Raw genomic sequence first — 27,849 nt, 5'->3', positions numbered from 1 at the left:
GATGGAATACTCACCACTCGCCTGGATGTGTGTTGCCGCAAGATGGCTCAACAAATTCACTAGCATTCAAAGGAAGCGGTTTATTTGAGTGGCCCTCATATCCCTGAACTCAATATTCAGCCCACTCTGCAACTAGCACACCGGGGCTGCAACATGTGCAATGTACAGATATGCCACAGAAACATATTTCGACAATGGGCGCAGTTTAATGGAAATGAAACAGAGTCTCGGTTTGGACATGTTTAGCGGAGTGTTTCACGGCATTTGCATCGCCGAGAACGACCCCGTTATTAAACGGGACGCTGCTTCATTTTTGGGCCTCAGGAAGGAAATCCCTGTTGAGGCCTCACTTGGGCACATTCCTGCATGAACGAGCTCAGCTCCCCAGTGCAGAAAGAGATTAGGGTGCCATTTCTGAATGGCGCCCCATCTCTGAAACACCCACTGCAGCCTCCAGGTCCTCCCCCCCCCCTCCCCATGCTCCAACTTAGCAATGAGGAGATCCTCAATACCCCCATGCCCTACCTCAAAATGGCAGGACACCTTTGCGCCTGATCCTTGGCATGGGCAAGATGGCACCTGGGTACCTTGGCACTGATACACTGGCAGTATCCATGTCAGCCCGGCAGTGCTCCGGCCAGCCTGGCAGTGCTGCATGGACACCCTGGCAGTGCTACCCAGGTGTAACTGCAAGGGTACCTGTGTGGCAGTGCCAGGGTACCAGGCTAGCAGTGCCACAGTGCCTGGGTAGCATAGAAGTGCCAGGGTACCACCCTGTGCAGGGCTTGACCAGCCAGGTTCCCCTCCACGTTTGTGGAAAGCAGTGCTCAACAGCACCTGTACAGGGTCTCTGAGGCGAGGCCATTATGCTCCGCGCCTGGGGTAACTCTGGCTTAAACATATTTCATTGTACGCTGGATCCAAGTTGCAACATAACAAGCTTCATAAATCTTGCAAGAGGCCTCTCGAGGCCCAAGTCGGGCACGGTGAGGCCATTCAAACATGCCCAATGTCACCATCATCAAAACTTCTGCAACTTTGAAGAAAAGCAATAATATAAAGGTGACACCATTGTCTCGAAGTCACCACCATTCTCATTTTGACATACATTGCTGTTCTTTCAACATCATTGGGCCAATATTCTGGAATTCATCATCTAACACCATTACCACAAGGACTTTAAGTGGTTCAAGGAGAAGGCCCACTTATTGAGTGCAAATAGCGATGGACAATAAATGTAACCTTGGTAGCATCACCTCTATTCCAAGAATCAAGGACACATACAGAGGATAAATTTACTTAATAATCCTTACATTTTGCATTTAAAAGTACACCACTCCTACAGCTTTGGTCTTCTAAGAACCATTCCCAGTCTAACCTCATCAGCTGCTCCCTCACTCCTCCAACGTCCACCTTCTTAAACAACCACACACCCTAGTCTCTTCACTCATGGTCTCCTCACTCATAGTGGTACTGACAATCAAACCCATTAATGTTATGGCTAAAGTTCCCCAAGGAACCATACCCTTAACTTGTCCAATTATCTTTGTTTTGTTCACAAGAATCTTATGAATGCGAAGAGCCTCTACTTCAGGAATATTTCAGAATACTCCCAGTGGCTGATAGTGATGAAAGTCTTGGGAAAATCAAGTGACCTCTTGGCAATGCATGAAAGTAGCAATCCCTGGCTACAATCATAGCAGGAGGGGGAAGGGCTGGAATCTCTTCTGACTCTGAATCATTAACTTCAAGCCTGGAGAGAAGCTTTGGGTTTAGGATGCAGTGAATGGGAATGAGAGAAAGAGGGAGAGAGAAAGAGACTTTAATCAAATCTTTTGGTTGCAGTTTGGAGATGCTGATGCTGCAAGTTTTGATGGGGGAGAGGTTTATGTTGGAGGAAAGTGTGGTCTTGTCCCAGTCATGGCAGAGTATTATAACACAAGTAAGTATCTCTCACAACACTCATTTGCTTTTATTTGAAGTGGGATTGAAAAAAGCATGTGGAAAGGATCTCTGCGTGAAGGTCACTGGGACCCGAGTACAGTTGATCTCGCTGAAGCTAGTTCTCCATGAGAATCCATTGCGCTTGATAAGGAGTAAATGGTCTCATATATTGTGTGGAATTTCAGTCTGGTTTCAGCCTTAGGCTTAGGGGGACTTTAACCTTCTACAGCATTCCTTGTCTGCTGTGTGCACTCATTGCATCATATTTAAGGCTGAAAGGTTTGCTCTGTTACTTTTTCTTCCTGTAGAATTCCTGAATTGCAACAATGCCTGGGGTGCCATGGGGATCCGCTGAAGTGTTCTCTAGCCATCTAAGAAGTAGCTCATGTTTCAATGTGCCTTCAGGAGATCCCACATTTTATAAAGTCATGATACAAATGAAAACCCAAAGGGTTTATCCAACATTGATTTGTTCAAGAAGTGTAATGATTAGACGCAAAACCTCAGGGAGATTTCCCTGGATCACGTTCGATTGTCTGGCTTCGGCAGGCAGCGATAAACTCATGCATTGAAGTTGTTTGCCTGCCTCTTAATGTAAGGAATGTTCAAAGATCCAATCAAATTTTAAAATTATTATCTGAAACCTTTCTTCCCATAGCTGATCTTGAACCATGCACCCCCACAACAGTGAACACCAAGATACGTAAGTGTTGAAACCTTCACTTCTCAGGCAAATCTCATTGACTCGGTGAAATCGCTACTGATGAGCTCCGCTCCACCCCACTGAAAACATTGTCATGCTCCTAGCTGCCAGTGAGCTCCACACAATTGAAACAGTGCCATGCTGTTACCTGACAAGGTGGTCCTTTAGGATAACACAACCTTGGTCCAATGTTGGAAATACAATTGAGCGGAATATCTTCTCAGGCGAGAGAAGGCTCATACTGAATGCAGAGTGTTATATTTCCCAAAGGCAAGCCAGGATGAAGCTTGTTGGGGATCAAGCAAAGGGGGTAGAGGTGGCTTAAGATGCAGGTCAACCTCAAGCTTCCTCTGGGATTTGAGGACAAAATAAGACAGAGTGTGGATCTGTTGGATACAGACTAAAATCTAATGACACGATCGTGGTTCAATTCTTTAGCCTTGAACAAAGAACAGTACAGCACAGGAACAGGCCCTTCGGCCTTCCAAGCTGAAGGATCTTTGCTAGCCAAGTGACTAAAATCCCAATATGATGGTGTATCAAACAGGACAAAAGGTTCCAGGTATAATTCCCCATGTGTGCTGAGGAAGTGGGGTTGGTGGGGGGAGGGATTTTATTTCTATAGTACCTCATCATAACCTTTGGGAAGTGCTCCATTTACAATAATTACTTTGAAGTGCAGTCACAGTTCTTAAGTAGGCAGCCATTTTGCACAAACATAGATGTCATAAATAGCAGTTACAAGAATGGTAAGCGTCTGAGAGAGGAATGTTGGTCAAGGCACCAAGAGAGCCTGAAGTTCTCCAGAACCCAGAGTTCCTTTGATCAATGATCTCTAATGGTAGCAAACAAAGCCACGGTTAAGCATCTCAATCAATGGAGACCGCCGCTGACAATGGAGCACTTGTTACCATAGATATTTCAAAATTCCTCCTCTGATTTGTGGGTGGAACTAGGGTGGGAAGAGGTAGGAAATGTGCTGTGAAACTGTTCTGCCAGTTTAGGGTCATGTTTGCATCTATTCAATTTACTACCAGGAGTGGCAGGTAGCAAATGATATGTCCTCACATATGCAAATGTATTACAATATACTATAATGTCAAAGTAACTGGTAAATATCATTCATTAACTTTCATTCTTCACTGCAGTATGTGGTGGTGTAGTGGTAATGTCACTGGACCAATAATCCACTGGACAAGGCTCAGGCTAATGCCCTGGGGACATGAGTTTTAAATTTAAAGGCAATCAGTCAATGAATTGCAAACTAATCTCAATAATGGTAACCACGGGCGGAATTCTCCGACCCCCCCGGGGGTCAGAGAATCGCCCGGGCCCGTGGTCAATGCTGCCCTTGCCGTGTCCCGAATCCTCCGCCCCTGAGATTCGGCGGGGGCGGGAATTGTGCCTTGCCGGTCGGCGGGCCCCCCGCGGCGATTCTCCGGCCCGCGATGGGCCGAAGTCCCGCGGCTGACAGGCCTTTCCCGCCGGCGTGGTTTAAACCACCTCTCTTATTGGTGGGATTGGCGGCGCGGGCGGGCTCCGGGGTCCTGGGGGGGGGGGGGGGTGACCTGACCCCTTGGGGTGCCCCCACAGTGGCCTGGCCCGCTATAGGGGCCCACCGATTGGCGGGCAGGCCTGTGCCGTGGGGCACTCTTTTTCTTCCGTCCTCACCATGGCGGGGGCGGAAGAGATCCCCTCCCCTGCGCATGCACCGGTATGACGTCAGCAGCCGCTGACGCTCCGGCCCTTGCGTGGACTTATGCCAGCCGGCGAAGTCCTTTCGGCCCCTGTTGGCATGGCACCAAAGGCAGTTCATGCCAGCAGGCGGAGTGGAAACCACTCCGGCGCGGGCCTAGCCCCTAAAGGTCCGGAGAATTCCGCACCTTTGGGGCGGCCCAACGCCGGAATGGTTCACGCCTCTCCGACACGCCGGGACCCCCCGCCCCGCCGGGTAGGGGTGAATCCCGGCCTCTGTTTCTGGTTTGAGGGGGAGGGAGGGAGGGAAACACTACAGGAATGTAATGTTTGAGGCTTTGCCTCTCTTTGATGCTGGGTACTCTGCAATCCCCTCCTTGGAAATGGTGACCGAGCCGAGTTTACCCAGGATGCTCCTCAGTGACTCCTCACCAACGACTGACCTCTGAGATACCCTGAAGGCATTCTCATTTGTCCCACTCTGTTCCATTACAGTGTCCCTCTCTGAAACTTCACTCTACTCATTACATTCTCCTTCTCCATGACACTGAAAATAACAGATTCATTGAAATTGCTTCAAGGGCTCTACATCCAAGTGGGCGGATTTTCTGTCCCTGTTTTCAACAGGCCAGAATGGCAATCAAGAGGGGGAGGCGGTGAAACTGACTTTTGTGCTGGTGGGCCCAAACTGGCTTTTGTGCTGGTGGGATTTTCCTGCTCAGTTGCCCCTGCACCCACGCCAATGACGTAACGGGGTTCTTGCCTTGCAATGAATGGGAACCGTATTCAAATACATTATCGGGCCTCCCTGCTGCATCACCCACCCACATGGGGAATGCCATGCGCACCCCTCCCCTGACCCCCTAACATCTCATTGGTGGGGTTTACAACATGTTTTGAAATAATAGGGAAAGGGTGAACAGCCCCTGTTGGGGGTCCACAGGTAACCAACAGCACCCAGGAGAGAGGTGGCCATGCCCAGGCTGCACCCTGGCAATGCCCCCATGTCTATTTTGGGGGGATGGGCCTGGGGAGTCCGTGTCCTGGGTGGGGTGTTTTTGTTTTTATTGTTGTTTAATCGGGGCTGTGGTGGGACCCACATCTTCCACTTCTTTTATCCAAGAGTTTAAAAGTATGACTGGAATAGCCGGCAAGGCAGCTGGCGGGTTGCCCTCCACTTTTCCCACCTCAGACAAAACTTGGAAAGAAAATCAGAAAATTCTGCCCAGGGAGACAGGCAGGAGCGGGAAATGGCGGAGGGTGTCCTCAAACTGAGCAGAAGTATCACCAATGTTAAGATCTAAACCTGATTCTGCAAAACAAATTATGCTGTCTGAGTACTGCACTGGAGTACGAACAAACATTATAATGATTTTAACTTATTCAATACTCGCCCCCCTCGCACAGTCAAAATCGGGCACAATATATGTTCAAATCCTTAAGTGGGGCTTGAGTCAACCCCCCACCCCCTCACCACTAACTTTCTGCCTCAGAAGCCATTTAGCACATTGTGTCTGTCCCTGAATAATCTAAAACTAACCCACTGCCCGGCTGTCTTCCCACTGCCCTAATTCCTGCTTCCCCTTTCCAGTGAAAGTATGACATTGTTTGTTTTCTTCCCACAGCCTCTTACTTTGCCGTGGCGGTTGTAAAGGATCCGCAGCTGACCTGGGAAACACTGAAAGGGAAGAAATCCTGTCACACAGCCGTGGGGCGGACTGCTGGCTGGAACGTGCCCATGGGAATCCTGATTGCGGAGGGAAAAATCAGCCCTTGTGACATTTACAATTGTAGGTGTGCTTTGGCATGTTGCTCGAGCTGATGCTTCTCCTGTTAAATTGTTCCGGGTTCAAGTTAAAAGTAACCATTCTCTCCCCATGGCTGCCTCTTGCTCGTGCTGTTGGAGAGGGGGCTCCAGGAATTTGAACCTGTGCTGATAAATGGATGGTAACTGTGTCAAAGTCAGAAATGACTTGTAGGTGTTATGGGCCAGGGTTTAGAGAACCCCAAAGTGTATCATGGAGTTCACCTGACCCCCAATTATTAATAGATTGTGGTATGGGGAGCACACGGCCCACTCTACATGTGTGGTACAGCAGAAATGGAAAAGTGTTTTTTAAAGCAAAACAATGTTTATTCTGTGAGCTCAAGTTAACCTTTTTAAAACATACGGTGAACATCTTAGCAACCATTAATTCAAATACAACCCCCAAAGAATACAATACTAAGTAATCCTTAAGCATTCCTTTTCACATTCATAAGACTTAAAACATCTTTTACCAGAAGCACATCAGGTTAAAGTCACTACTGTTATTAGTTTTAAATCACCAGGATCAATTTACAGTCTTTAGGTTACTGAGAGAGACTCTAATACACCTTCTGGCAGTGACTGCAGCTATCCAGCTCTGAAAACAAAACTAAAACGCACGCTGCAGCAAACAGCCTAAAATGAAAGTAAAAAGCTGACAGAGAGCCCAGCTCCACCCACTCCCAGACATCACTGATAAACACCCATTTCTTAAAGGTACATCTCTTAAACACCCATTTCTTAAAGGTACTCTCACATGACAGAGGGGAACGGTCCATTAACTCTGAAGTGCTTTCTCTTTAGAGCAGGTGTAGTTTCTAACCACAGTTTTTTAATAGAAGCTTTTTCTTTGTTCTGAAGTAAGTGTTCCCTAGAAAGCACAGGGATTGTTTCTAACCGCAGTTTTTACTGCTGCGGTTTCCTCCGTTCTGAAGTTCAACCTAGAAAGGTGCTCTGTCTGAGCGTAGCGTAGCCCCCAACAGACTGGCAGTGCCAACTGCCAGCAGGTGGCTGGGCGCTGTATTGTTATTCTAAGATCAGAGCACCCTTTAATAATGATGCCCCGATCTCTGTGAAGCCAGACATGCCGGTTCTCATCACGCTGGGTTTCTCCCTTGGCTCCATAAACATTTCTAAGTGTGGGTGGATTGTGATCTAGATCCACCTGTCAATCAAAAGGCTTGTAAAAGGTAATGGCTCTTCAGAAGCACAGTTGGATGTTTCTGTAGGCCAGTGGGTGGATTTTGAGTGGTTTTTGAACGGTGGAGCAAGAAGGGACCCAGAAACTGTGGAAAGTGGGATACATCCCCGGAGAGGGAGAAGAGAGCTGGGGGAGGCAGAATGGTGCTGGAGAAGAGGCTGGGAGCGGTTTCTGGTAGGGAGCAGGTGCTCTGCATAATGGGTTGAATGGCCTGGATACAGGATGGTGTTACCGAGAACCAACATGAACAAGAAAATGTTTGAACTGCTTTTTCCCAATTATCCGATTGGTTCATGGTGGCAGTGATTGGCACGGAGTAATGCCGGGCTCAGATTGGTCCAGATTGTGTGATATCACACAGCGACCTGCAATGTTATAAACTTCCGTCAGTGACACAGTCCAGCCAGAACCTAACACGTAAATTAATATATATTTTCTGTTTGAATTAAGCGACATATTTCAGTGAGAGCTGTGCCCCTGGAGCGAATGCAGCCCTGCACCCCAAGCTCTGTTCTCTGTGTATCGGTAGTCAAGATGCAATGCCACCTACAGACAAGTGTGCGGCCAACAACAATGAGAGATATTACAGCTACAGCGGTGCCTTCAGGTAAAAAAAAAAACCCACTTCAGAACCTTTCAAAATCCTTTGGAGCTAATGAAGTACTTTTGAAGTGTGGTCACTATCGTAATGTAAGAAACATGGCAGCCAATTTGCGCACAGCAAATTCCCACAAATAACGCTGAAATAATGAGCAGATTACCTGTTTTAGTGATGCTGGCCGAGGGATAAATCTTGACAAGGGTACTTGGGCAAAATCTCTGCTTTTCTTCAAAATAATGGAATGGGATAGGAACATGAGAAAATAAGTACACGAGGAGACCGTTTAGCTCCTCAAGCCTTTTCAGCCATTCAATGAGATTGTGACTGCTGATGCTGATCTGTGACTTAACGCAATGTACCTGGCTTTGCCCCATTTCCTTTGTCCGATGAGAAGCCCACAATCTAAAACGTTACTGTTTCTTTCTCCACAGATGCTGGCTGACCTGCTGAGTATTTCCAGCATTTTGTGTTTTTAGTTCATACTTCCAGCATCTACAGTGATTGCTTTTTTTTTTTGCTGTAATATGACCATAAGAAGTAGGAGCAGGAATATAGGCCATTCAGCCCCTGTAGCCTGCTCTGCCATTTAATAAGATTGTGACTGATCTAACATTCACAGAGTCTACTTTCCTGCCTTCTCTCAGTAACCCTTAATTCCCTGCCGATTTTTAAAAAACCTGTCAACCTCAGCCTTGAAAATGCTCAAGGGCTCGCCCTCCACAGCTTCCTGGGGTAAAGAATTCCAAAGATTCGCCACTCTGATTGAAAAAAATTCTTCCTCACATCTGTCTTAAATGAGCAACCTCTTATTCTGCAACTCTGCCCTCTGGTCCTACACTCTCCCTTGAGTGGAAGCATCCTCCTTACCCTGTCTCACCCCCAAAGATTCTTCTATATTTCTTTTTTTTAATATAAATTGAGAGTACCCAATTCATTTTTCCAATTAAGGAGCAATTTAGCATGGCCAATCCACCTACCCTGCACATCTTTGGGTTGTGGGGGCGAAACCCACGCAAACACGGGGAGAATGTGCAAACTCCACACAGACAGTGACCCAGAGCCGGGATCGAACCTGGGGCCTCATCACCGTGAGGCTGCAGTGCAAACCACTGCACCACCGTGCTGCCCTATTCTTCTATATTTCAATCATATTGCCTCTCATTCTTTTGAACTCTAAACCCAACTTCTTTAATCATTCTTCATTTGGCAGTCCTTCCTTTGTGTGGATCATTTATGTCCCCATCATTGCATGGGCAGCTGGGCCTTTGATTTAATGTCTTTTCTGAAAGAAAACACCTCCCTTGGTACTGTGCTGAAGCCTGGATCAAACCTCTGAAATAGGACTTGAACCCACAACCTTCTGACTCAAGAGCATGGGTGAGAAAGGATGTATATTATTGAAATGATCCAGCAAACACCATCGGAAGTGAAAATAGAAAATGGCGGGAGCAACGGCACAAGCAGTTTAGCACGTAACTGAAGCTGACTGGGTGAATAAGATTGCTACAACTGAGAGAGGAAATCGTTGCCGCCTGATTGACAGATAGCGATTGCTGCTGGAAAGTGAAGGATGGTTAGGGTTATGGACAGAACCCAGTTCGGGTGTAAATCCAGCGGGGTCAAACTGCCTGCTGACACCCGGGGAGAAAATTTAACCTAATTCACCCAAGTGGGAAGCTTGAAGGGATTGGGTACTTTAGTGGCCACAAAGGGGCAGCATGGTAGCATGGTGGTTAGCATAAATGCTTCACAGCTCCAGGGTCCCAGGTTCGATTCCCGGCTGGGTCACTGTCTGTGCGGAGTCTGCACGTCCTCCCCGTGTGTGCGTGGGTTTCCTCCGGGTGCTCCGGTTTCCTCCCACAGTCCAAAGATGTGCGGGTTAGGTGGATTGGCCATGCTAAATTGCCCGTAGTGTCCTAAAAAAAAAAGTAAGGTTAAAGGGGGGGGGGGGTTGTTGGGTTACGGGTATAGGGTGGATAGAAGGTTTGAGTGGGGTGATCATTGCTCGGCACAACATTGAGGGCCGAAGGGCCTGTTCTGTGCTGTACTGTTCTATGTTCTAAAGTGGGCCATTTTGAAATCAATGCAAACTTTATTCCTGTAGTACAAGAAGAGATGGCAGTGCTCCCAACAGTTAGCAGCGCCGTCTGCAGCTCCACTTTTACCCTCGTCGTCAATTAGTGGCCACAGAGGAGGCCACAATCAGAGGCATAAAGAAACTCGTTTTAATTAATAAACAACTATTTACGCAATGCACTTCAAGTCCCAGCCGGACTACTCTGCTCATCTCCCATTCGGGCCATTATTCCCCGCCCTTCAGTGGGGAGGCTCGTATGCTTCGAGGCTTAAAGGAAGGCTAATTGGTCCATGCCCGTAGGTCTCATGCAGACTATACCAGGTACAATGTTGGCTTTCTATCCCAGACAAATAATATTGGGTGGATGTAAAATCAATGTTCCATCTGATTCCATGTTCTCCCCACCAGGTGAGATCGGATAAATTGTCCATCATTGTCTCCACTCAAACTTTAACAAAGGCAAGCCAGCTGGTATATGTGAACGAGGGTCAGCCTCTCCTGAAGAAGTTAGAAGATTGGAGAACAAGGGAAACAATGAATCCACTTAATCTGATTTCCAAATTAACTTGCCCAAATCTCTTTCAGGTGCCTGGTGGAAGCGGGTGACGTTGCGTTCATTAAACACACCACCGTGCCTGAGAACACTGATGGTACGTGATCTTCCCGGTGACCTTGAGTTGATTCACCCTGAACCACATACACCAGAGGTTCCAACTTTGAATCCTGACCTGTGTCGTAACTAATTTCAAACTGGAGTGTTAGTCCCTGGGTTAAAGATTTTGGGGCAATTTTCAGCCAGCGTTAGCCGTCATGGAGAATGGCGAGATTGCGTTTTCTGATTTTTCAGGCGCCTCGGTGATGCGATGATAAATCTGTGGTGGAAGGCAGGGGACATCATTTTAATACATTATAATATCATTCGCAGGCAGCCTAGTGGTTAGCACAACCGCCTCACGGCGCTGAGGTCCCAGGTTCGATCCCGGCTCTGGGTCACTGTCCGTGTGGAGTTTGCACGTTCTCCCCGTGTCTGCGTGGGTTTCGCCCCCACAACCCAAAAATGTGCAGAGTAGGTGGATTGGCCACACTAAATTGTCCCTTAATTGGAAAAAATAATTGGCTAATCTAAATTTATTTTTTAAAAAAATAATATCATTCGCAAATCCGCCTGTTGGGACATCTTTCCGCTCGCTGAATATTTATCGGACACCTTGTGTGACATCACGATTTATGACACCTATATCAAACAAGAACCTGGCCATCATCCTCTAAGGTGCCAATTGCAGAGAGGGCACCGGAGAGGATGTGAGGGACACAGAGAAATGAAACATGGGGCTGGTGGGGTGGCGGGGGGGGGGGGGGGGGGGGGGGGGGGGGGGGGGTCACTTGCAGGCCTTAGCGATCCATCATGGCTGTGAGCCTTTAGATTTAAAGGGATCTGCTGGCTGGTTTGCAGGGTCCATTCTCGGACATGTGGGTGGGGGGGGGGGGGGGGGATGGGTCACTTGCAGGCCTTAGCGATCCATCATGGCTATGAGCCTTTAGATTTAAAGGGATCTGCTGGCTGGTTTGCAGGGTCCTACTTGCTGGGTTTGTGGCGAGATCACCGCTGAGGGATTACCCTTCCAGAGTGGCAGCTGTAAAATGGGTGGGAGCAGGTGAATCCATGGGGTCAGCCGAGGGGTCAACTGTGAAGTACCTGGATAGAGATGCCAGGCTGCAGAGTGGGGGACTCCGGCAAGGGGTGGTTTCCACCTCATGAGGGCTGAAGACCCTCACATAGTGGGAAGGGTGAGTACAGTTAGAATGAATTTCCACACTCAGGCTGCACCTTCAAGCCAGGGGACATGAGATGTCTGGAGGTTCAAGATTATGTTATGGAGGCCATGTTCTCAGGAATTTGTGTCTGGGTGGCTAGGTCTTCAAGTTGTAAGGCTTATTTAAACTTTAAAGATTAAGTTCATTGTAAATTGCAGCCTTCAGACACATCAGGTGTGTCTTGCCTGCCAAAGTGAAAGCCAGTGGGCTAATCAGCTCCCTGACCCTTCCTTGACAAATCAATTGTGCCAATTTAGCCAACATTGCAATGCATGAATTTGCCACTGATTTCCGCCTAATTATTAACCTTTGGAAATCCCACACTCCTGATTTATGGACTCTCGGTGGGGAGAGGGGAAGGAGGAAGACCTCCTTGTGAACTTGGTCCTGGGCTTGGTCAAAGTTGCCATCAACAGGTCCAGGCTGCGGGCAATCGACTGTCTGCCCCTCGACCACAGCTACATTCACGGCTGGCTGCCCCTGGGGATGGAGCATGCGGTGTCCACTGGCACCATCGAGGCCTTATTGACCGCGATAATCACATTTTGATTTTACGTTCTAACTCTCATTTGTGATTCGCTTTTGTTAAAGGCAGTTTCCCTTTAAGGGACTGTCTCTTTAATTTGTCCCTTAGTTTATTTGATTCTGTTTATTTGGTTATTTATGTTTATCAAGTTGGAAACCGAGGCCTCTAGCATTGAACTCGAAGGCTATTACTCATTTCTCCATGACAGAGAAGTCGGCAATGCCAATGCAAGGTGTTATGGTGATTTCTCCCATCAGTCACACTGTTCAGTCGATGACGAGTGGCAGCGTCTGGTTCCCCATGAGGTCAGAATGCGGATCCAGTGAATGCACTCAACTGCATAACTCCTCACCTTTGCGGGGCTCTCAGGGGTCGATACACTCCATTCCGACTTGGAAATATATCGCCAATCCTTCACAGTCGCTGGGGCAACATCCTGGAACTCCCTTCCTAACAGCACAGTGGGTGTATCTACACCTCAGGGACAGCAGTTGTTCAAGAAGACCACTCACCACCACCTTCTGAAGGGCAACTATGGATGGCAATAAATTTTGGCCTAACCAGCGACATCCACGTCCCGTAAATGAATTTTTAAAAAAGCAGACTATCTACTGAGGGGACCATGGGGTGTGGGGGAGGAGGGTGGGTCCATGAGAAGTGTTAGGAACCTGTGATGTTGCTGGGTGAGAGATTACTGTGGAGGTGTGATGAGTGTGTTCCGGTTTCAGCAGGAGATAGGAGGAAGCAGAATTACCCTCACTGCACAAAGAAGGTCATCCACCTTCTCTCGGCACTGTGGCACCATCCTCTTTTGGAGTGAGCTGGCACTCACTATCATGGCCACTGCCTCCCAAGTGGGGGTAGTGGCCTTGTTTGCTGGATGTCTGGTCGATCGCGGGTGGAGGATGTCACGCCTCTGCTTGACACCATCCAGAGGTTTGGTAAAGACTCCCTCTGTGAAACGCGGTGCTGCTGTCTCCCTGGCAGCACCCCCAACCCCCAAATGGACTTTGAACAAGCACTGGGAAGTCTTTTAAAAGGAGGGCTCCACTGATCCACTGATTACAAAGATTAAATTTTCCTGGGGCGAGCAAATCAGAGGCAAACCACCACGAGCGCGGCGTGAATCACATGAAAAAGAAAAATTATTTAAGGGCTGAAAACACGGCACGTTTTCCCACTGTCGGCGGAGTCAGCAGGATTCTCCCCGGTTTCCTCGCTGGGACCGATACTTTGAAAAAATATCAGAAAATTCCAACCAAAGTGTGCAATAAACCAGTTGTATTTTGGATGTGGAGAGAGAGAGATAGGAAACTAAGAGTAAATACAAGCAAAGACTAACAGATAATATGAAAGGACGATCTTTTATAAATATTTGGAAAGTAAAGGAATAGTTAGAGGGTATGATTTCCCTTCCTGAATGAATGAGGAAATTTAATTACGGAGAGTAAAGGCACAAAGTAGATATTAAACATTTTACAATTGTTATTGATAGTTAGAATGCAGACCTACTGAAGGACGAAATCAATCACCGGTAATGTACTGAAAAATATGGGGTCAGTTCTGAATAATGAGCAGAACTCAAGGTGGATAACATGTACCTTAAATGACTGAAAGAGGTCAGATAAAGTAACGTGTATCTTCATCACCTCTTCCATTTGAATGGAATGAAAGTTGGGTGCAAATGGGCAGGGATCCATCCCACCACATCATCACCCAGACAGTGAAGGGAGAACTAACTCCTGTAATCTGAAGTGAATTTAATCAGGATTTGGAACATCACGGGTTAATTTAGGAGACATGGAATAATATACGGCACAGACCTCCAACATGGATTTGTTTAAAGACAAGAAGTCGTGTTCAACAAGTTTAACAACATTTTCTGGGTGAAGTGAATAAAGTAAATGCAATGAATATAGCATATGTTCATTTTCGAAAACCTTATTTGAGTTAGCTCACTGAAGGCTTGATTGAAAATTCTTTGAGTACAAGAGGATAATTATTGAAATCCCTTTCTCTCTCAGGAAATGGAAAGGCCAACTGGAATCAGAATCTGGACTCTTCTAATTATTACCTCTTGTGCAAAAATGGCAGCACAGCCCCAATCAATCAGTTCATGAGCTGCCACCTGGCGGAAGCCCCATCACACGCCGTCATGACACGTCCTGAAAAGAGGGCAAAAGTTCTCAAATTTCTGAAAAATGAGTTGGTGAGTGTTTTATTCTTCGGCTTTAGGAAATACATATGGTCCATTACAAATTTCATTGGTGAATTGGAGCAAGTAGAAACCGGCAAAGATCAGTTTTCCCAAATAACCATTCAGATCTCAAATGGAAAGAGCAATTTAGCTTCAGGATCCTCGTTTTTGGGCTTCTGGCCGACACTGGTCAGAGTGTCCAAGGTGCAGACTCTGCCTGGTTATGGTCAAAATGGTGACTAAGGCTCTACTGACATAAACACGCCTAAATTTCTCATTGGAGTGGACATGCCAGCTGACCCAAGGCCTACTCCAGTTATCCAGTCGTTAGGCCCCGTGAACGTTTCCATGGCAGCATGGCGGTAGGTCATTAGCCATCATTGCCAGGACCCTGCCTGAATTTGGGAATTGAATGATAGTGTCAGCACTTCAATTCCACTTGTCCCTACAACCAAGAAGCAAGCATTGAGATTAACTTTTATTAATTTCCTCCTGTTACAAATTCATTCAAGGCTCACACTCAGCTCAGTGACATTCCCAGCCTTGTTAGTTCTTCAGCCTCGCAAAGGAGACATCCTTAAAGAACAAACAGGTACTGCAGAATAGTCAAACCGCAGACAACCTGCAAGCAGAAGAGTGTACGGTGCGGTATCCTCTAGGTGTTGGTATGTGGTAGACAATGTTGAAGGTCAGCATTCCAATGCATCCTTGTGATAATTAGAGCAGTCAAGTGCAAAACCATTTTCATAATAGTGACAATCTGGAACTCTGTCCACCAAAAGGCTGTAGATGTTGGAACAATTGAGTCTTTTACGAGTGAGATTGATAATTTTTTGTTTCATGAAGGTGTCAAAGAATATAGAGCAAAGGCAGATAAATGGAGTTGGACGTTCCCCTCCAAGTCACACACCATCCTGCCTTGGAAATATATCACCATTCTTTCATTGTTGCTGGGTCAAAATCCTGGAATTTTGCCCCCCCCCCCCCCCCCCCCCCCCCCCCCGAAAAAAAACCACTCTGGGTGTACCTACACTTCAGGGACTGCATAGGTTCATGAAGGCAACACACCTCTACCTTCTCAAGGACAATTAGGGATGGGCAACAAACGCTGGCCTAGCCAGTGACACTCACATCCCATAAATGAATGATCAGCTGTGACACAGTTGAAAGGTGGAACAGCCTCGAGGGGCTGAATGGTTGCCTCCTGTTTGCGGGTTCTTGATACAATACACATTCGGACCATTGGAGCGGGTTTGCTGTCACCACCAGTAACAGGTTTGCTTCAAATTCCAGCTGAAACACGGTCGTGGTGGATTGGACGAAAGCAAATTCGCAATGTTCAACTCGGTGATGTTTGCGGGGAAGAATCTCCTTTTTAAAGACTCCGCTCAGTGCCTCATTGAAGTTCCCATCGGTGATTACAAAAGCTACCTGGGTGACAGTTACATCAGTGTAATGGAAGGCATCCAGTCCTGTGAACCTCTTGGTAAATATTAGTGAATTAAAGACTTTGATCAATGTGACTCCTTTGCTCAGGCTTGTTGGATTTATAGCGGGAGTGTAAAACAAGGGACGCCTGGGTCCAGATCAATTTCAGACACTCTGGGAGAAGCAATGATAATGCTCAGGATGTTGGGTGCAGGTATCTTCTCAACATTCTTTGAGCCCAATTGGAAAAGAGGGAATGACAATACGAGTCATGGTCCCTGTCAATGCCAAGCCCACTATCCAAAGAAGAATCTCTGCAATGATGGAGTTTGTGGGTGGCGTGATTCATTCAATGTATAGTTCTCAGTGGCCACTTCTTTCTAAGTGGGGGTTGAAGGTATAGAGTCCATTTACTGTTACCTAAGTCTCACTCCCAAGCTCTGTGCAGCTTCACTGATCCTTTATGGATCTAGACTGAGATCTGGAAGAATGAGACTATCCAGTCCTGTGACAGCCATAGGAATGGGAATGCATCCAAACAGATCTCCTGCTGGGACACCAAACACTATAAAAGTGTACAAATTCCCTGTTCATCTTGATGAGGTTACTGGAGAGCTTGGCATCTGGATTTGCTCCGTACCTGTTGGTACCAGAAGCAAGTGCAAAGTTCCCACGCTTGTCCTTTTTGTGCAGTTGTCTTAGTTTTCTCTCAGCTCCTGAAAGCGAATCTAGCTCTTGATCTAGTTGGGCTACATCTCTCACATTGAAATCCAAGCATTGCCTGTGTATTCCTGGCTCTTTGAGGCTTGCTCCATTTCTCACCACTTGGAGGAGCACAAAAGACACAACAGAAATGTAAAAGGTGAATTGTGACAAGGGAAGCTTACAGCCACATTCTCAGCATTTGTTCCTCTCTCTTACAGAGCTCCTGGAAGCTTGTTCCTTTGAGAAATGCTGAACATCATCATGGTGACGGAACCGGGGTTTCTGCGCAATGGCCTGGAATTCCTACATTCCCTCTACTAATGCCAGTCCAATTAAGATGATGTTCCTGTTCCAGATTTTGCACTTAATAATAGATTAACTGCACATTTGGTGAGAATCATATCATGCTGCTATCGAAAAGCAAGCTAATTTTGTTTCTGTAAAGCATAATAAAATATGCATGGTAATTTCAGACTTTCTGGACTATTTTTACAGTGGTGACTGCACATTGACTTGAGTAATCATTTAGCCATGATGCTACTTATTTCACTTTTTTTCAAAACAGTTCTTTCCAACTTGCTTTCTTATTCTGTTGGCTCAGAGCTCCATGGGCACAGATGATCCACTGTCAACTCGACTGAGGATTTGCTTCTGAGTTTCAAGCCCTGATTGTTCTTTTCCAAGTTATGGGTAGAAAGAGAGAGGTAGGCAGTCTGAAAATTTCAGAACTCGAGATGTTTACACTGAACCAACAGTTGGCAACCCGGAAACGGTCCCCACCCTCCCACCTTTTAAAAGACATGTTGGCCCATCCAGGGGAGGGGAATCTAACAGCTTGTTCATTGAAGCCAGTCACCAATTTTCTGATCAGGAGTAAGGATCTAGCTGTGGGCAGGATCATTTCCATTCATAGATACGTAGATACATAGAACATACAGTGCAGAAGGAGGCCATTCGGCGAATCGAGTCTGCACCGACCCACTTAAGCCCTCACTTCCACCCTATCCCCATAACCCAAAAACCCCTCCTAACCTTTTTGGACACTAGGAGCAATTTAGCATGGCCAATCCACCTAACCTGCACGTCTTTGGACTGTGGGAGGAAAGCAGAGCACTGGGAGTGATGTGTTGGGTAAGCTGGGTCTATGTGGTCTGCGTTTGATGCAGTGTAGAGAGAGACAGGCTTCCAACACTTGAAGAGATGCAACACACTTTTATTGAACAACTAACTATAATACATGCTTAACTGTGGGTGGACACTATGCTGACTTGACTGGAGACCTGAGGCTAGCCTGACCAGACTAACTGGCTACCATATGGTGTTTGTACTAGCTGCTGCTCATGAACTCTGACTGTGTCAGAGGCTGGATCCCGAGAGAGCGGGAAAACTGGTGCCCTCTGGCTTTATAGTGGCTGTGTCCTGACTGGTGATTGGCTGCTATGTTCTGTGTGCTCACTGGTCATCCTGTGTCATCACTGCCTGTCTGCACTCCATCATATACCTGGATGTATATTATGACAGGGAGGAAACCCACACAGACATGGGGAGAATGTGCAGACTCTACACAGACAGTGACCCAGCAGGGAATTGAACCTGGGACCCTGGCTCTGTGAAGCCACAGTGCTCGCCACGTGTACTACTGTGCATGCTGACAAGAAAGGAATGTACACACCTCTGCTGAAGCCACAGGAACCATAAAATCAATTTAACACATACTCTCAGAATAGCCTCTAAAATGCCACTGGTTAGGCCTCTGCATGAAACATTCCACCAGATGGACATGCTCACTGGAATCAAGGTTGGCATCCAAAGAATTAATTTAAATAAAGATGCAGAGGGGTCCTTTTAGTCTGAGAAGCTGGAGTGAAATATAACATGACATTTAATTCTAGTAAGTCTAAAGTGTTTGCACTGGGGAAGGAGAACAAAAGTTGAAAATATAAATTACATGGAATTAGCCCACAAGATGTAGCATAGGAAGAGGAGCGGGAACAGTGGGGATCGGATCACTGGGACCATTTGAAGTGTGCAGCAGCTGGAGGTAAAGCAAATGGAATCTTGCATTCTATAAAGTGCGCAAGAGAACACAAATCAAAGGTCTGACATTGTCCCTGTGCAAGGCCTATGGTTCCTTTGGAGTACTCAGGGTAATTTTGATTATAGCTCAGGAATGATAGCGTCATTGGTTATGGTAATTGCACTTTGATGGTGTAAATATAAAACTCATGTAACTTTCAAAATTGAATTCAATAAACATGACCCAAAAACAAGAAAACAACTGTTAAAAACCGAACAAGATCATTGCTGTTGTTTCGGGAAGGAAGTGTACCTTTCAGCTAACATGTCACTTTAGTCCACACCAATCCTCGGCAACACCCCCCAGGAGTGGGTTGGCAGGTCGTACGGCGTATGTTTAGGTGTCATGGTGGTGGCGCTTGTTGTGTTCTCTACTTTGCTTTACCTGGATGGCTTGGATGCATAGCGTTGAATAAAGACACCAAGCTTTGTTAGCGAACAAAACTATAAATTTATCTACACTACCAACTAAGATTTGTTCACATTCCTAAAGTGGAAGATTACTATATTAAACTATGCTATCTCTAACTACAGAACTCTCAAGTATACACAACTGCTCCTATGCCTCACCATCTTCTACTACCTTCTAATTCCCAGAATCCCCAAAGTCACATGATATATATATATGACTGTTCTGTGGTTCCCTCTAGTGGTAAGAAGCATTGCCATTAACTTATTAACTCTTTACATCCCAGTCAATATACATATCATGACAGTGCTGTGCCCATTTCCTCCATGCATCCACTGGAATTTTACGTGGGGTTGGTGGAGTACAAACAGTCCGTTCGCCCATGGGCCTATTGAGGTTCTGAAGTGAAAAATTGAAGACCACTTAAAGGCCTCCCGAACTTACATTTAGTGTGGTTTGCATGTACTTGCGAAAGGCATTTGGGAAAAATGCCACAAAATAGGTTTGTCAGTAAAGATAAAGACCTTGGGGAAAAAGGGACAGCATGGATATAAAGCAGGCAGGATGACAGGAGACACATTACTGGTGACCAGCTGTTTTTTTGGACTTGAGGAAGGATTCCAGGAGTCGGTTATGAGGGGACACAAGTTCAACGTGAGGGGTGGGAGGTTCAGCGGGGATTTGAGGAAAACCTTTTTTTACCCAGAGGGTGGTGAGAATGGACTGCCTGCGAGGGCGTGAGAGGTGGGTTGCCTCACATATCCTTTAAAAAGTGCCCGAATGAGCACTTGGCACATCTTAGCATTCACGGCCATGGGCCGAGTGCTGGCAAATCAGGTGCCTTTCATGCGGTGGTGCAGACCTGATGGGCCGAAGGGCCTTTTCTGCATTGTATTTTTCTGTTATTCTGTGGTTTTGTGATCAGTACAAGGTCAACTGTCTTTCCTGATACATATTAATGTCCTAGACCTCAGTGTGCAGGGCACAATTCCAAAGTTTGCAGATGACATGAGCCATTCCTACAGCGCCTTTCCATTTAAACTGAAAGGATTGTGGAGCATCCTCATGTATGTAGTATTATGATCTCAGACCAGACCCTAATAGTGGCTAGGATACTGGACCAAAACCCCAATATTTAATTTTAATTTTATAAGACTGTGAGGAAAGGATACTTCACTTCAGGAGTGAAAGCAACAAGAAATAAGGATATGGTATATTAAAACGCTTATGTGGCTGGGATGCAGTCCCCCGCTATCCGCCAGCGGATGCTGGAGAGAGACGACCTCAGCTTAACTGAGGCACGGACTCTCTCCACCTCACTGGAGGTCGCTAATCAAAACGCCCGCTTCTATGACCCCAGCCAGGCCTCCTGGCACGCTTCCCCACCGCCATCCGCCGCTCCCCACCTCCCTCAGGCCTGTGCCGCGGGGTGCCCCGACAAGTCCACGGGGCCCTGCTGCTACTTTTGTGGGTTCACGAAACACCCTCGCCCGCGCTGCCCAGCCTGCTTCACCTTCTGTAAGAGCTGCGGGAAGAAGGGCCACTTCTCCACGGTCTGCCAGGCCAAAACGGTCGCTGCTGTTCCTCTGGACGCCACGCAACACTCCCCCCCCCCCCCCCCACCCCCCCCCCCCCCCCCCCCCCCCGCCTCCCGGTCCCCTATGCCCGGCCTGTGCGCCTCTCTCTCTCCTCCCGGCCCCCTCCTGGTCGCCACACCTCTCTCTCACCCCCGGGCCCCGGCGCCCGACCTGCGCGCCTCTCTCGCATCTCCGGGCCCTCCCGGTCCCCTCCTAACTGCCGCGCAACACCCCCCCCCCCCCTGCCCCCGGGCCCCCGCGCCTGGCCTGCTCGCCTTTCTCTCTCCTCCCGGGCCGCTCCAGCGCACCGCGCTCCTCCCAGCTCGCCGCCCCGGGCCCCTGCTCCTGGCCTGCGCGCCTCACCGCCCCCGTTCGCAGCCGCTCCAATCGGCCCGCCGGCACAGCTAGCCCCGCCCCACCAACCACAAGGGCCCCACGGGCGCCGCCATCTTGGGGCGCCGACTCCACGTGCGGGTCCTGGGCGCCGCCATCTTGGGGCCCCGACTTCACGTGCGGGTCCTGGGCGCCGCCATCTTGGGATCCCGACTCCACGTGCGGATCCTGGCCACCGCCTTCCGGGACTGGCACGCAAGGTTCTTCCAGCATCTACTCGGACGACGATGACGAATACGGATTTTCTCCACGGCTCGCGGCCATTCAGCTCGACCAGTCACGTCCACGCACGCTCGCCAAAACGATGACGCTCATCTACCTCAATGGCCACGAGATGGGCTGCCTGCTGGACTCCGGGAGCACGGAAAGCTTTGTTCACCCTGCCACGGTAAGGCGCTGCGCGCTCCCTGTCCATCCTGTAAAACACAAAATTGGGTTAGCCTCAGGTTCGCACTCCGTCCGCATCATCGGGTGCTGCATCGCCGACCTCACGGTCCAGGGGAAGGTTTTTAAAAATTATAAATTCCTTGTCCTCCCTGACCTTTGCGCACTGGCACTCCTAGGACTGGACTTCTAATGCAACCTGCAGAGCTTGACCTTCCAATTCGGCGGCCCTATACCCCCCCTCACTGTCTGCAGCCTCGCGTCCCTCAAAGTGGACCCCCCCTCCTTGTTTGCTAATCTCACCCCCGATTGCAAACCCGTTGCGACACGGAGCAGACGGTACAGCGCCCAGGACCGGTCCTTCATCAGGTCCGAGGTCCAGAGGTTGCTGACGGAAGGGGTCATCGAGGGCAGCAACAGTCCCTGGCGAGCCCAAGTGCTGGTGGTCCGGACTGGGGAGAAAAACCGGATGGTCATCGACTATAGCCAGACCATCAACCGGTTTACGCAACTGGACGCGTATCCTCTCCCCCGTATTTCCACCATGGTAAACGATATCGCGAAATACACGGTCTTCACCACTGTGGACCTTAAGTCCGCTTACCACCAGCTTCCCCTCCGCGCGAGTGACCGCAAATACACCGCGTTTGAGGCAGATGGGCGCCTCTACCACTTCCTTAGGGTTCCATTTGGTGTCACAAATGGGGTCTCGGTCTTCCAACGGGAGATGAACCGAATGGTCGACAAGTACGGATTACGGGCTACCTTCCCGTATCTTGATAACGTCACCATCTGCGGCCACGACCAGCAGGACCATGACGCCAAGCTCCAGAAATTCCTCCAAACCGCAAAATTCCTTAACCTCACATACAATAAGGATAAGTGCGTGTTCAGCACCGACCGTCCAGCCACCCTCGGCTACGTAGCGCGTAAAGGAGTGATAGGCCCCGACCCCGAACGCATGCGCCCCCCTGATGGAACTCCCTCTCCCCAATACCCCCAAATCCCTCAAACGCTGCCTGGGTTTCTTCGCTTACTACGCCCAATGGGTTCCCAATTACGCCGACAAGGCCCGTCCCCTCATGCAAACCACGACCTTCCCGCCGTCGACAGAGGCCTGCCAGGCCTTTAGCCGTATCAAAGCGGACATCGCAAAGGCCACGATGCGTGCCATCGACAAGTCCCTCCCCTTCCAGGTCGAGAGCGACGCATCAGAAGTTGCTCTGGCGGCCACCCTGAACCAAGCGGGCAGACCCGTGGCCTTCTTCTCCAAAACTCTCCAGGCTTCCGAACTCCGCCACCCCTCTGTGGAAAAGGAAGCCCAGGCCATAGTCGAAGCGATGCGACATTGGAGGCACTATTTGGCCAGCAGGAGGTTTACCCTCCTCACAGACCAACGGTCAGTAGCCTTCATGTTTGACAATGCACAAAGGGGCAAGATCAAGAATGACAAGATCTTGCGGTGGCGGATCGAGTTGTCCACGTACAACTATGAGATCTTGTATCATCCTGGGAAGCTCAATGAGCCTCCTGATGCCCTGTCCCGTGGTACCTGCGCCAGCGCGCAGATAGACCGCCTCCGCTCCCTCCACGCGGACCTCTGCCATCCAGGGGTGACCCGCCTCTACCATTTCATTAAGGCCCGCAACCTGCCTTTCTCCATCGCGGAAGTCAGGACAGTAACCCGTGACTGCCACATCTGCGTAGAGTGCAAACCGCACTTCTACCGCCCCGAGCGCGCACACATGATCTAAGCATCCCGCCCCTTCGAACGTCTCAGCATTGACTTCAAGGGGCCCCTTCCCTCTAACAACCGCAACATTTACTTCCTGGCGGTAATTGACGAATTCTCCCGCTTCCCCTTTGCCATTCCCTGCCCCGACATGACCACATCGACCGTCATTAAGGCCCTCATCTCCGTCTTCTCCCTGTTCGGCTACCCCACGTACATACATAGCGATCGGGGGTCCTCCTTTATGAGTGACGAGCTGCGTCAATTCCTGCTCAACAGGGGCATAGCCTCTAGCAGGACGACCACCTATAACCCCCGGGGTAACAGACAGGTCGAGCGGGAGAATGGTACCATCTGGAAGACCATACTACTGGCCCTCCGGTCCAGAGATCTCCCTATTTCCCGATGGCAAGAGGTTATCCCTGATGCCCTACATTCTATCCGCTCACTCCTCTGTACCGCAACTAATCAGACACCTCATGAACGCCTTCTTGTTTTCCCCAGGAAGTCATCCTCCGGATCCCCTCTCCCGACGTGGCTGGTCACCCCCGGACCCATCTTGCTCCGGAAGCATGTGCGGGTGCACAAGTCCGACCCGTTGGTGGAACAAGTCCAGTTACTCCACACTAACCCACAGTATGCGTATGTGGAGTACCCTGACGGTCGACAGGACACGGTCTCCCTCCGGGACCTGGCACCCGCTGGCGTGCGGCCTTCCCCCCCTCCACCACAGACCCCCCCTTTTTTTTTCCCCCAGCGCCCCACTCAGGTTCCCCCTTCCCCATCCATGGCGTCTCCACAGCCAGCTCGGGTGACGGAGACCATTCAAGGACCATCGCTCCCGGACTCCAGGACGTCAGCGGAACCACCACCATCGGCCGACCTGACGTCACCTCCTCCACTGCGACGGTCTGCCAGAACGTCACGGACCACGAAAAGACTTATCGAATCGATCTAAATTTCGACAGCTCCATGGACTTTGTTGGGACTTTGTATAATATTGCTTATTGTCTGGGCCAGTGGGAAGCCCCCAAATTTGATAAAAGAAAGGAGAGAAAATTTTTGTCCTCCCAGCTACTACTCATATCACCAGTTCTCTCCCCCCTCCCCCCCCCCCCCCCCACCCCCCCGCCCCGGCTCTCGTTGATACCCCCCCGGCTTCTTTCTCCGCAAGGGGTGAATGTGGTGATATGATTTGCATACCTGTCTGCCATTGGGGCAGAACACTGGCTTACCATTGGCCCTGGTCGGTCATGTGCCTCTCGACCGATTGAGTTAACCACGCCTCCTTGCCGAGGTATAAATAGTCAAATGTCCGGCGGGCGTCCATTTTATTGTAGACAACCGCAGGGCTAAGTTCTAGTTTATTAAAGCCTAACTTTTGTAAAGCAACTCGTCTCTCGTGCAATTGATGGCACATCACTCCTAACACAGTATTAAAATCTGTTTAACATCACACCAGAAAATAGCTTACGATTACCCCTTAAACAATACTATTCAATGCAGTGAATACAATACCCATACTTACAAACCTTATTAAACTTAAACAACAAGAAAATATACCATCTCAGTTCACAATTGACCCTAAATAACAATAACACTGAGTGATGCTTGCTTTACAAAGTTATTCTTTGCAAAAGAGATTACCTGACACTGCTTTAGAGAACAGATTTGACCCTGGTCCGAGCCCCTGCAGAAATTCTGGCTGGATGTCTGTTTTCAACTGGCTTGATTCAGCTCCCACGTGTCCTCAGACAAGTCTGCACTGCTTTAAATACAGTTAATCTTTTTCAACTAACCTACAGTAAGAAAACAAAGCGTGCCTTACATGGTCTGAGCTTCTGCCAGAATCAGAGCTAAACTGAAAACAATTTTTCTCAAAATACCTGATGCCTTATTTCTACTCAGCGATGACACCACCTCACCAAGCTGAAATCTAATTAACTTCCCAGGGGATCCCTTTTATCAAAACAAAATTGCATTAGTCCCAGCTTTTTACAATGGTTAATTGCACCTCAGGCTCCTAATAACTTTGTTGCCTTTCAAACCAAGATTCTTTTAAAACATGACTTCAGCAGTCAAATGCACTCTAACCCAGGCATTTAGCACTGACTTCACTAAATACTTATAACCCAATATATCTAAATCCTACATTTATCACAGTAGGCTCTGCTTTTCATCTTACAGGATGTGTAGCATTTGCTGATGGTATGGCAAGATTAACTTCAACCACCAGAGAGGGATGCCTGGGGTATTGTGTGCAGTCGTGGTATACTTATGCAAGGAAAAATATACTTCTCAGAGAGGGAGTACAACAAGGACTAAACTAAACAAATCCTGGATATAGAAGGATTGTCCCATGATGAACAATTAAATAGACTGGGCCTTCTTTCTCTGAAGTTTGGAAGAATGTGAGATGATCTTATTCAGACGTATAGAATTCTTACATGGCTCCACAGGGTAGATGCAGGATGGATGTTTCCCCCGGCTGGGGTGTCTAGAACCAGGGGCTTAATCTCCGAATAAGGGACAGGTCATTTAGGACTGAGATGAGGAGGAATTTCTTCACTCAGCGGGTGGTGAATCTTTGGAATTCTCACCCCCAGAGGGCTGAGGAGCTCAGTCACTGAGTAAATTCAAGACAGAGGTCGATAGATTTCTACACATTAAAAACATCAAGGGATATGGGATGGTGCAGGAACATGGGCCAGGATTCTCCAAGCCCGCGCCGGGGGCACAGGAAATTCCTGCCACGCCACTACGATGCCGGGCCGCCAATTCTCCGGCGACCAGAGAATCGGTGCCAATCGCTCCCGTGCGATTGCCACGGCGCCGGTTGAGGGCCGCTGAAATAGGCCCACATGCCGATTCTCCACGGGTGACAGGCCGAACTCCCACCAAGTTCCGTCGAGTCCAGCCGGTATGGTTCAAACCTGATACCACCCAGCGGGAGCTCAGATCTGCAGCCTCTGTGGACGTCCTCATGGGAGGCAGGGGGATCTGACTCGGGGGGGGGGGGGGGTTTCAAGGGGTTCAGGCCCACAATTGGGGCTTCCGATGGGCCGGCGGACGTGATCTGGAAGGGACCTACCTCCTTTCGCGCGGGCCCGCTGTTAGGTCCCCAACATATTGCTCTGCGCCAGCGCGGAGACGGCAACCACGCGCCTGCCATGGTGCGCATGCACGGACACGCGCCGGCCGTGCAGGGCCGCCTTTCAGCACCAGAGTAGCGCACAGCACCCAGGCACCATGCTAGCCCCCGAAAACCCAAGAGGCCCGTTGATGCCGGCGTACACCACTCCAATGTTTACGCCGGCATGAACACTTGGCTGGGATTTCGGAGAATTCCAGCCATGTTGTTGAAGTAAAAGATGAACCATGGCAGAATGGGCTCAAAGGGCTGAATGGCCTAGTCCTGCTATTTTTGAATCCGGGAAGTAAGGGGATGAGGGAGTGGTTGGGCCCAGGGGGAACATTACCATTAGAAGGAGAGTGAGGGGAGATCCAGTGAGCACAAGAAGGGGAGGGTTGGGTGGAGGGTCCAGAAAGCGGGAAAGTTGGGGGGGGGGGGGGCGGGGGGGAGCCTGAAATGGGTAGTAGAGATCGGGGCTGCCGATTTTACGAGGAGCCAGTCCTGGTGATGAGATCAGCTCACCCAGTGCAGGAAATCTGCAAATATGTGGCTCCGATGGGGGAAACTCCCCGAGGCCCAAAGGAACAGGTATGGTACCAGTGAAGAGCGGGGTGAATCTCGGTGTTGCAGCCACTGAGAAACACCTCGCTAAACAAACCCGAATGTGGACTTTGATTTCTGTTCGCTGAATCGCGCCTGTGGGTTCAATCCCTGCACCAGCTGTGGTGGTTCATGGAGATCTGCCTCATGCCTTGCCCCATATTTGATGTGGAGTGGTATTCCTCAACCTCTCCTGAGAGAGATGTCTGTGATTTCTCGTGGGCCTATCACTATTGACCTGATATTTCCGACGGAGCTTGTGTCAGCTCTGGAAGAGGCTATTTCAGGCATTTAACTCAGGCACAGGAACATCATTTGACAAAAAACAAAGTAGCGCAGATTCTGGAAATCCATTAAATTTCCCTTATTGTCCAAAAGGTTAGGTGGGGTTATGGGAACGGGTGGGGGCATGGGGGCTCTTTCAGAGGGTCAGTGTAGACTCAATGCGCCAAATTGCCTCCTTCTGCACTGTAGTAATTCTATGATTCTACGATTCAACACAAAACTCATAGAATCATCATAGAATTTACAGTGCAGAAGGAGGCCATTTGGCCTGTCAGCTCTTGGAAAGAGCACCCCACTTAAGCCCCCACGCCTCCACCCTATCCTTGTAACCCAGTAACCCCAGCTAACCTTTTTGGACACTAAGGGCAATTTAGCACGGCCAATCCACCTAACCTGCACATCTTTGGACTGTGGGAGGAAACCGGAGCACCCGGAGGAAACCCACGCAGACACAGGGAGAAAGTGCAATTTCCGCACAGACAGTGTCTCAAGCCAGGAATTGAACCTGGGACCCTGGAGCTGTGAAACAACTGTGCTAACCACCGTGCTACTCTGCTACCC

At 48.9% G+C, this 27,849-nt stretch overlaps 1 protein-coding gene across 1 annotated transcript in view; it reads left to right on the top strand.

Moving 5' to 3' along the window:
* The window catches only part of LOC119975608, a 147,383-nt gene extending 130,215 nt beyond the window's left edge, over positions 1–17,168 (top strand). The window contains exons 27-34 of the mRNA XM_038815396.1: positions 1,846–1,942; positions 2,603–2,647; positions 5,968–6,132; positions 7,801–7,957; positions 10,614–10,678; positions 14,394–14,578; positions 15,860–16,052; positions 16,918–17,168. Coding sequence (XP_038671324.1) covers positions 1,846–1,942; positions 2,603–2,647; positions 5,968–6,132; positions 7,801–7,957; positions 10,614–10,678; positions 14,394–14,578; positions 15,860–16,052; positions 16,918–16,952 — 942 coding nt within the window. The 3' untranslated portion in view covers positions 16,953–17,168. The remainder of the gene's footprint in view (positions 1–1,845; positions 1,943–2,602; positions 2,648–5,967; positions 6,133–7,800; positions 7,958–10,613; positions 10,679–14,393; positions 14,579–15,859; positions 16,053–16,917) is intronic.
* Positions 17,169–27,849: the final 10,681 nt, after the last annotated feature.

This window comes from Scyliorhinus canicula, chromosome 13 (assembly GCF_902713615.1).
Source record: "Scyliorhinus canicula chromosome 13, sScyCan1.1, whole genome shotgun sequence".
NCBI classification, from domain to species: Eukaryota; Metazoa; Chordata; class Chondrichthyes; order Carcharhiniformes; family Scyliorhinidae; genus Scyliorhinus; species Scyliorhinus canicula.
The sequence above is the reverse complement of the archived record's forward strand: the minus strand, read 5'-3'. Positions and strand labels throughout refer to the sequence as shown.